The following is a 10,196-nucleotide window of genomic DNA, read 5'->3' on the forward strand; positions in this document are numbered from 1 at the left end:
CAGTTGAGCTATTCCAAATCCTGAAAGATGATGCTGTGAAAGTGCTGCACTCAATATGCCAGCAAATTTGGAAAACTCAGCAGTGGCCACAGGACTGGAAAAGGTCAGTTTTCATTCCAATCCCAAAGAAAGGCAATGCCAAAGAATGCTCAAACTACCGCACAATTGCACTCATCTCACACGCTAGTAAAGTAATGCTCAAAATTCTCCAAGCCAGGCTTCAGCAATATGTGAACCGTGAACTTCCTGATGTTCAAGCTGGTTTTAGAAAAGGCAGAGGAACCAGAGATCAAATTGCCAACATCTGCTGGATCATGGAAAAAGCAAGAGAGAGTTCCAGAAAAACATCTATTTCTGCTTCATTGACTATGCCAAAGCCTTTGACTGTGTGGATCACAATAAACTGTGGAAAATTCTGAAAGAGATGGGAATACCAGACCACCTAACCTGCCTCTTGAGAAACCTGTATGCAGGTCAGGAAGCAACAGTTAGAACTGGACATGGAACAACAGACTGGTTCCAAATAGGAAAAGGAGTATGTCAAGGCTGTATACTGTCACCCTGCTTATTTAACTTATATGCAGAGTACATCATGAGAAACGCTGGACTGGAAGAAACACAAGCTGGAATCAAGATTGCCAGGAGAAATATCAATAACTTCAGATATGCAGATGACACCACCCTTATGGCAGAAAGTGAAGAGGAACTAAAAAGCCTCTTGATGAAAGTGAAAGAGGAGAGTGAAAAAGTGGGCTTAAAGCTCAACATTCAGAAAACGAAGATCATGGCATCCGGTCTCATCACTTCATGGGAAATAGATGGGGAAACAGTGGAAACAGTGTCAGAATTTATTTTTGGGGGCTCCAAAATCACTGCAGATGGTGACTGCAGCCATGAAATTAAAAGACGCTTACTCCTTGGAAGGAAAATTATGACCAACCTAGAAGGCATATTCAAAAGCAGAGACATTACTTTGCCAACAAAGGTCCATCTAGTCAAGGCTATGGTTTTTCCTGTGGTCATGTATGGATGTGAGAGTTGGGCTGTGAAGAAGGCTGAGCGCCGAAGAATTGATGCTTTTGAACTGTGGTGTTGGAGAAGACTCTTGAGAGTCCCTTGGACTGCAAGGAGATCCAACCAGTCCATTCTGAAGGAGATCAGCCCTGGGATTTCTCTGGAGGGAATGATGCTAAAGCTGAAACTCCAGTACTTTGGCCACCTCATGCGAAGAGTTGACTCATTAGAAAAGACTCTGATGCTGGGAGGGATTGGGGGCAAGAGGAGAAGGGGACGACAGAGGATGAGATGGCTGGATGGCATCATTGACTCGATGGACGTGAGTCTGGGTGAACTCCGGGAGTTGGTGATGGACAGGGAGGCCTGGCGTGCTGCGATTCATGGGGTGGCAGAGAGTCGGACACGACTGAGTGACTGATCTGATCTGATCTGATCTGACCTCACTTGTGACGCCAAAGAACCTTGGGAAGCAGAGGGCTATGTTACTAATCTGAGTTTCCGATAAGGAACTAGAGGCAGACAGGTGGCTCAGGATAGGCCTGGGAGTGGTGGAAGGGCAGGTCCTCCCAGCATGAATCCTTCAGATCCTCCAAGCTTGCTGCTCCATCAGGCCTCACGCAGGACTCTCTCGTTCACCCATTCAGTCAGTCACTTACTCAGCAACCACTTCACCAGTGCCATGCCAGGCCCAGGGCCGTGAATGGGGCAGCAGGGCAGTCCCTGCCAGGGTCAGCCCTTACAGTAGTGGCTCTCTACCACTGAGAACCTATGGGGTAGTCTAGAACTGTCCACCCCCCCCCCGCCAAAAAAAAAATCACTTGTGCAACTCAGACATGCCAGAGTGCTCATAATTTTATGGGGCTCATGATGCCCCAGACCCATAATGGTTGAACCCCTGCTTTAGTCTGGTATGGTTTGGGAACAGCCTTTGTATCAGAGGTGGAGCTCAGGGTGGACCCCTGGGCCCCACCTATCAGCAGCCCCAGCCCTGGACTCACAGATCGGGGCGCAATTGGCATGCCGCTCTCATCCACGGGCCCGATGCCCTCATACTTGACCCAGCGCTTGTCCCGCCGTTTGCTGTCCTTGGTCCATGTGGCTGACCACTTCTGGGAATGCTGGGAGGCAGGGGTCTTCTGGTTCCCAGGGGGCCGGCTCCCAGGACCCGGCCAGGTCTGATACCAAGCAGGGTCTGTGGGGGACATGGAGAGGAGCTTCAGCAAAGAGGCCCCACCTAGGCTTGTTTGTCCCTCATCTCCTCAGACCACTGAGCCCTGTGGGTTCAAAAGTTTCAACAACTCCTTGTTTGTCTAAGTTGATGACGCAGACTCTACAAATGTCCCCATCCTTGGCAGGACCACAGGGCTCTGTTTGTTTACTTTTTAGTTAAAGTGAATGAAAATGGATTTTATCTTGAGAAATCTATGCCCGTTCCCAACCCACCCTGCTTTGTTGGGGATGTCCTCAGAGTTTTCAGAATGAGAGCTAGAATTGTCACATGCAGAGAATGCTAGAGGCATCTCTAGCTGGGGAAGACAGTGGGGTGTGGCAGAAAAGGGCCGGGGGGCTGGGGGCAAAGACCTGAATGCAGACCTATTGGCTGTGTGTCTTAGGCACAGCAATCAACTTCACCGTGCCTCTGTTTCCAACTTCTGTAAAATGAGGGTAGTCACAGCAGAGCTGCAGGGAGATCTAATGTGTGTGACTGTGTTCAGGACAGTGCCTGAACATAATCGACAAACCAGGGGCAGAAACTCACTCACCAGCACCTTTGGCCTCCAGGTGTAACAACAAAAGGGCTTCAGGGCAGGATGGACCAGTGTTTGAACCTCAGCTCAGCCTTTGTGACTGAACATCCCTACGGGTCCTTCACTGAGAAGATGCTAATAATGACACCTTATCTTGCTAGGCTATGGAGGGATGAAGTGAGGTAAGACCTGGAAAGTGTCTTTACAGTGTCCAGGATTTTCTATGTGCTTACTGACTATTTGTTAAATGTGTAAACTACTCAACACATTGGCTGCCTCAAAGGAATGCTCTATAAATGTTGCCATCCTCCTAAAGAGAGGGGCCTTGGGGGTGGACGTGCACACAGGAGGTTCCAGGAATCTCCCAGACCCCGTGGGCTGGGTTGGGCTGGGCTGGGCTGACTCATAGGAGCCCAGGAGCTGGCAGAGTCCCAGAGCTGTCTCTGCAACCTATTGCTGGGCTGCTGCATAAAGATGGGGGATGGGGGCAGCCCTTAGGGGGCATGTCTTGTGTTCAGCGCCCATCCCTTCTTCAACCCACCTATGCTCACATTCCTTCAGCCTCCATTCCCAATCCAAGCCATCCCCTGGCCTGCTGGAGGTCCCCCTGGCCTAAGGCTATGTTCCCTGCACATTTCCTTCCCCCTGGCACTGGGTGGGGGAGGCAGGGGAAGGGATGTGTCAGCCTGGTCTCTACCACAGCAGTTTCACTCTTACAGGCCAGCACGTGCCTACAGGGAGGGGTGGTGAGCTGAGCTCACTGGCCCCAGGGCCTTGAGAGACTTTCACCCACCTCCTGTCCCTCCACCTGACCCAGGGTGAGTGCCAGAAGGCTGAGCCCAAGAACCTCTGACTGAACCCCTCTCCCCAACCCCTAACCCTGGAGCTGGTTTTCCCAAGCAGACCCACCTGGGTGTCTGGAAGCATCTCTCCTCGGTTGGAAGTACCCATTGCACACGGTCCTGGGCGCAGGGTCATGGAACTGGAAATTAAGGGTGTTGGAGCCACCATTCCGGATCACAGGCACCTGTGGGGAGGGGCCAGGAGCAGCAGCTCAGGCCCAGAGGGTTCTGCAGGTGGGCAGGAGGGATGGCTAAAAGATGAGGGCTGGACCCTGTCTGGTGAACCAGCGAGGCTCTCTAGAGCTGTCATCCACCCCCCTTCCCGCGCTGATCCTCCTGCTGCCCCCTGACCTGTCCTGAGCCCCCTTCCCCAACTAGGGGCCCATAGTACCCGCTCCCTTGCTGTCTCACTCACCCGTGTCCCCCGGGCGGATGACCCTACGTGGGCCAGGAGGTGGCCCGGGATGAAGTCATCCAGGCTGAGCCCAGCTGGGAGGCTGTAGGGTGGGGCCTGCATGCTCGGGTCAGGGCTGGAGAGCTGCTCCTCGGCGTGTCCTCTGTGGGGAAGGAAGAAGTAAGGGAAGCCCTGCTGGGTCCAGGCTGCCCCTGTCCTCTGGGTTCAACCTTGGGGCTGTGGGAGGGAGGGGGTCGGGCCAACTCGGTGGGAGCTCAGAGACCCAGGAAACAGGCCGCTGTGGGCACCCGCCTTCAGGCTGCCCGTGCAGGCTCCTAGAAGCACAATGGGCTGCTTGTTAGGCCTCAGGCAGGAGCTCTGGGTGGGAGTGGGGGAGGGGGAGGCCGGGCAAGGAGGAGGAGGAGGGAGGCTGGCTGGGAGCACACCTCCAGCGGCCTGCCCCTCTGGGGCTCTCACTGAACAGCATGGCCCTCTCCCCCAGAGGGAAGGCAGAGGGAACTGGGGCAGCTGGTAGAGGCGGGCCCGGGTACCAGGACTTTGTTTCAGTTCCCTCTGCCACCCCCAGGCCCCGTGAGCATCTGCTTGCCAGAGGGCACAAAGGGTTAGTCAGGCAGTGGGGTGGGAAGCGGCCACCCGCCCACTGCCCAGCGGGGCCAAGATTCTAGGGAGGCTGGGCATGTCCAGTCCGCAGGAACCATTTGTTCTGAGCTCAAAGTAGTATCAGCTCCCTTCTTTGGCCTCTTGGCTCAGACCGAAGCCTCACAGGACTCAGGGTGCCATGAGGGGTCAGGCAGCTTGGGCCGAGGCTTGGGCTGGACAGCGAGTTAGTGGGTGAGCGGGGAGTTGGCCAGCTACAGGGAGGTGGTGCTGTCACACACACGCACACACACAGAGGTGTGCACACACCCCACTTTCTCCTACACCTCCAGGCTGTCTTTTGGACAGAGGGTCTTCCAGGGAGCATCATGCCAGACTGGCCAGCTGGGTCCTTCCACCCCAGGCAAAGGTGAGGTCAAGAGACAGGGCTCCCACATTCAGGAGAGGAGGCAATGGGGATTTTCTACCAGAGAGCCGAGCTGCCCAGGCCGTCTTGTCCCCCCTCACCCGTCCTATTGAACGTGGCCAGAGGCTGAGCCAACCTCGGCCACCTTCTGGCGCTGGACCGGTTCCGGCACTTTTGTTTAGAGTTAAGGCTTGCGTGTGCCTGTGGGATCTAGGGGCTCCAGGAGGGTGGCAAGGACCTTGTGAGGTGCTGTTTGTGTAGCATGGAGTGTTAGCACGGTGGATACTTAAGATGGTGGATGGAATGTAAGAACGTGGCTTGTGCAGGGTTACTGGGTCGGGGATCATATGAGCAGTATGGGAGTTATAAGTACAGAGGAGGTTCAGCTGAATAGTAGGTGGGAGGTATGCAGTGGGAGGCGGTGTGCAGCTGGGGGGTCACACGAGCAGTGTAAGTGTTGTGAAGACCAGAGCAGATGAACGTGCCTTGGGGGCTGTGACTACTGCTGCACCCAGTTTCTGCTCAGCCATGGTGGGGCTGTAGGGTACAAACAAAGCTGGGGGCAGCTCTCTGACTTTAGTCAGGGAGTGGCAATTCCTTCTGACATTTGAGCAGACCTACTGGGGACACAGCTTTTCCGGGCCCATCCCTAGCTGGGGTGGTGGGGGAGAGTGAATGGCTGAGGCTGGAGGAGGGGCAGCTCACCAGCTGGATCCAATTAGGACTCCTACCAAAAGCAAAACAGGCAGACACACCCCAGTTCCCGGCTACTCTCCCCCTCTCTGCGGGGGAAACTGAGGCAGGGGAGAGTAGGAGATCTGGAGCCCTGAGGCATGCTGATTCCTAGCCGCAACCCCACCCTAGACAGCTGACAACCGAGGCCAAAATGCAAGGTCAGCACAGGCAGCCATGATCATCAGCTGACCCAGCCTCCTTCCCTCTCATTGCCATACCCTGTTGCATTCCCTGAGAACTGCCCTGCAGGAGGAAGAGGCCCGTAGGAGGTCTGATTCTTCAGATGCTGCTCATCCTTGGTCGCCCAGCTGTCTGACTCTCCCTAACACAGCACCCTGTGATGCACCTCTCAGGATATGCAGGAGTGGGTGGGGAAGGATGGGCTGAGTGTTCCTCTCGTACCAGGAGGTGATAAGGAGGACTTCTCATAGGGAGGATAGAGGCACTGGGGTAGTGGGTCCCGCATCTGGCAGAGAACAGAAGGGGACAGCAAATCCCCAGGTTCTCCCTGAAATCGGGCAGCCCTTCCCCGCTAACGGCTGAAAAACGTGAAATAGCCCACTGTAGTTGGCAGACTCCTCCCTCCCTCCAAGAACTGCCTTGACTTTGGGGGCTTGCGCCTTAGGTGCATCCCAGGGGTATTTTCCAGCTACAAGTCCACGTGGACAAGTTCAGGTTTTCTCGACTTTCGTCTCATCTGGATTAAGGGGGGACTTCTCACCTCTTTCCCTCCCCCAGAGTTTGGGACCAGGACCCCCGAGGGAGGGGCTTCCCGCGTTCCCCCGGGTTGGAGTGCGGGTCCCTCCCCGACTGCAGCCCCCGCCTCCTCTCCGCCACCTCTCCTCCGGGGCACCTACCTTCCCAGGAGAGCAGGTGGAGGGGACTGCGGACGCCCGAGAGGACACAAGAGCATCTCTGCGCGGCTCCTGCCTGGCGCGGCCGCGGCGGGCCCTCGGGGAAGGAGGGCAGGGAGAAGTCCGGGCTGTGCCGTCCGCCCTTGTGACCCGGTCAGGACGGGCTCCACGAGGCTGGGCGCCCGAGGAGGAAGAGGGGGATCGGCGGGGCCGGAGAAGTGGGGACGAGGGCGAGCGCTGGGAGCAAGGACCGTGAGAGGCGCGCGGGGCCGGCAGGCGTGCGGGCGGAGTGTGTCTCTCCCTGTGATCTGGCCCCTGGGCCGGACTGGGGTGGAGGGCGGGGGCTCCGGCCGGCTGGGGCGCGAGAGAGCTCCCCGTCGGGGTGCGAGCGGGCGGGCCGCGGGGACGCTGTGGGCCTTGCCGGGGGCCGGGTCGGCCGCGAGGCGGCGCCGAGAGAGGCGGTCCAGGGTCCCCAGGGAGACCGCTCCGGTTTCCCAGCTGCTTCCCCCGCCTCCACCGCAGGGCTGGCGTCGGGCGGGGGCGGGGGCCAGCGAGCGGCACTCAGAGTTTCCAGCGACATTTCCAGCGGGTGGGAAGGGAGCCGCTGCTCGGCGGAGCCAGGACAGAGAGCAGGAGTGATTAAAGAACCCGGGTCGAGCCAGCCACTGATACGGGACCCGGATGCAGACAGGCTGGGGCCGGGATAAGGTCGCTGCACGGACAGAGTGGCCTAGTGGGCCGAGTTAAGGCCCGACCGTTTCCCTCCTCTCTTGAAGACAGAGTTTGATTGCGTGAGTGCGCGTCCCAGGCGTGTGCACACAGAAACACACACACACACATACACACACACACGCGTGCACTGGCCAATGGGCGGATGCTCACACACGTGCAGGCCCCGCGGAGGACAGCCGCGGGAGGAAATTGGACCGAGGCAGCGGCCCGCTGGGCGTGTCGCGCCCCTGAAGAGGATGAGGGCGAGGTCCCTTTGGCAGGGATGGGGTTACCGGGGTCTTGGTGTTCCCATACACCGTATTTGTTTTGATCTTGCTGCTTTTCCGTTGTTCCCACTGCTTTGACACCGGTCCCAAGAGCCCGGGCCCATTGGCTCTCATCCCCTCTGGCCATGCCCACTACCCCTTCTCCCCTGTGTGAGAGAGCCTCTGTGCCGGCACAGAGCCTGTTATAGTGAAGGTTTGATGAATGCTTTACTATTAATGAATGCTTACTGCTAGTGGACAGACTCTGGGATGCTACTTCTTAGTCCTTGGCTTGGCTCTGAGACCCCATGCCCCAAATCAACTAAATCGTACATACCTGCCGGGCAATCTCAGATCTACTTTGGAAGCGATCAATTATAGATTATGAAAATATGGAACCATTTGTTAGGACCTACAGGGAGTTAGGGAGCTTCCCTAGTGGCTCAATGGTAAAGAGCCTGCCTGCCAATACAGGAGAATGGGTTGGATCTCTGAATGAGGAAGATCCCTTGGAGAAGGAAATGGCAACCCATTCCAGTATTCTTGCCTGGAAAATCCCATGAACAGAGCAACCTGGCAGGCTGCAATCCAGAGAGTCACAAAGAGTCGGACACAACTTAGCAAATAAACGATAACTAGGAGTTAGACTGGTACTCTGAGGCCACCATGCACTTCAGAGTGTTTCCCATTCAGTACAAAAGTTGAGAAGGGAATGGAGAAAGATGAAACCTTATTTTTAAATCCCTGCCATCACAGATACTATTAGCTATATCATTCCCTGATTCAGGTTAAAAAAGCTGTCTGCTTTGCGGTGAACCAGCTTGAAACAATCTCACATGTAAAGCGCGGAAGGAGGGGAGGTTTAGGTTAAGAAGCTAGAGAAAGAGAGAGGCGTGCCACCTAGCTTCCAGTGTCTGCAGGGCTGCCGCGTGGAAACTGTCTGGCTGCACTGGCAGACCTGGCACCACTGGGTACATACTCCAAGGCAGATCCAAGGTCTCCAAGAAAGAGCTTTTAAATGATTTCAGGAGTTCCAAGTCTGCCAATTGTGGGGAATCTTCATAAAAGTAATTATTGCACTGAGTACCCACTCCAGTATTCTTGCCTAGGAATTTCGACAGAGGAACCAGGCAAGCTACAGTCCACAGGGTCACAAAAGACTCGGACAGGACTCAGCAACTAAACAACAGCAGGGAGCTGAACCAGATCACTTTGAAGAATCTCTGATTCTCCAGGAAAGCTGTAGGGACGGGCATGGGCGGGGTAACCTCTGCCCACAGCAGTCAGCGTCAGAGAGGAGGGAGGAGCTTTGAGAGTACCTGAGCGCAGGCGGCAGTGCATTGCCCTTCCCCTAAGGCTCGGACACCTACTCACCCCCAGGCACCACCCTCTTCCCTCCTTGAGGGACAAAGCTTGTGCCCATCTCCCTTGTCACCAGTTTTTTCCCCACCTGTCAGGATCCTGGTGATTAAGGGCCACATCTCTTTCGTGTTCTTCCTTGTTCTCCAAAGATGGTGAAGCTGACGATCTTCCTACTCCAGGAATCCTGGCCATACCCGCTTCTCACCAGCAGCAAGCTTCTCTTATTCTCTAGGGCTCTGACCTGGACTCCAAGATAAATATTTAATGTAGAGGGTGCAGCTGAGCCGACAAAGGTCCCCAGCTTCCTGTTTCTCACAAGGGGGAGGAGGCAGCCATGGGCGAGGAGCGGGGGATTGGCTACCAGCCTCATCTCTATAGGAATGGGGAGTCCAGTAACCAGCTTTGTAGGAGGCAGTGGGGGAAGCTCTGCCGGAGACCTGAGCTGCTTTGACTTCTGCCTGTCTGCTTCAGGTCCTGCTGGGCTTATCACCTTCTGTCTCAGGTCAGAACCTGCTGTGCCATGGTGCCTGTAGGAATCATTCTCCTTCTGAGAGTCAGAGGCTGTGTACTTGGACCAAGGAGGAGCTCCCTCCAACCCACAGCCTCATGGAAGAGAGGATGAGCAATCGGTGGGAGCACAGAGTCTAAGGAAATGAACTGACGCCTCCTTTTCTGCTCATCTTTAGGGAGAAGAATCCTTTCTCTTTGAAAAGTGGGAGATTAAAAGGAAAAGAGTCGCGACATCCAGAGATTCAACCCCAAGCCAGGTGTCTGATTTCTCAACTCCTCCTGCCAGCCTCAGCTCGCTGGCTGCTGGCCTGATGGGGCAGAGAGCTGGCATGGCTCAGGAGAAGCTGAGGTTAGGGAGGGCCATCCCAGGTGACCGGGCTGTCGTCAACAACAGAGCAGATTCCTTTCATCCCAGTGCACTCTCTCCTCTGGCGACTGCCTTATCGCCTGACAGGGACCTCCCTCCCTCTGACTCTTCCGGGGCTCTGGCACCATCTTTTGTCAGGGGGGCTGCTGCCTGTGTCTTCTCAGAGCCACCTGAGCCATAGTAAACACTGTTACATAACCGCTCTGTTTTTTCTAGCTATCTGATCCTGGTTGGCCGCGTGCCCCGCCCCCACCCTGCCCCCTGAGGCCGCCACCTTTTGTTCCATGGATTATCCCCCCACGGCCCCCATGTCAACTGAGGTCTGTCCACACCTGCCACACTCAGGGATGATTAGCCAAGAGACTA

General features: G+C 55.9%; 1 protein-coding gene across 6 annotated transcripts in view; it reads right to left on the reverse strand.

Annotated features, from left to right (window-relative positions):
* SORBS3 (sorbin and SH3 domain containing 3) overlaps positions 1 to 9,201 on the reverse strand; it is a 29,176-nt gene extending 19,975 nt beyond the window's left edge. For 2 of the 6 annotated variants that reach the window (XM_070375581.1, XM_070375577.1), the window contains exons 1-4: positions 9,042 to 9,201; positions 4,023 to 4,164; positions 3,675 to 3,792; positions 2,016 to 2,209 (exon numbers count right to left, since the gene is read on the reverse strand). In XM_070375581.1, the coding sequence (XP_070231682.1) occupies positions 2,016 to 2,209; positions 3,675 to 3,792; positions 4,023 to 4,164; positions 9,042 to 9,145 (558 nt within the window). In that variant the 5' untranslated portion in view covers positions 9,146 to 9,201. Of the gene's footprint in view, positions 1 to 2,015; positions 2,210 to 3,674; positions 3,793 to 4,022; positions 4,165 to 6,617; positions 7,305 to 9,041 lie in introns of those variants that run through there. The other 4 variants (XM_070375579.1, XM_070375578.1, XM_070375582.1 and 1 more) reach the window with 3 other exon arrangements.
* Between the last annotated feature and the right edge of the window lie 995 nt (positions 9,202 to 10,196).

The sequence above is a fragment of the Bos mutus genome, chromosome 8 (assembly GCF_027580195.1).
Source record: "Bos mutus isolate GX-2022 chromosome 8, NWIPB_WYAK_1.1, whole genome shotgun sequence".
Lineage (NCBI taxonomy): Eukaryota > Metazoa > Chordata > Mammalia > Artiodactyla > Bovidae > Bos > Bos mutus.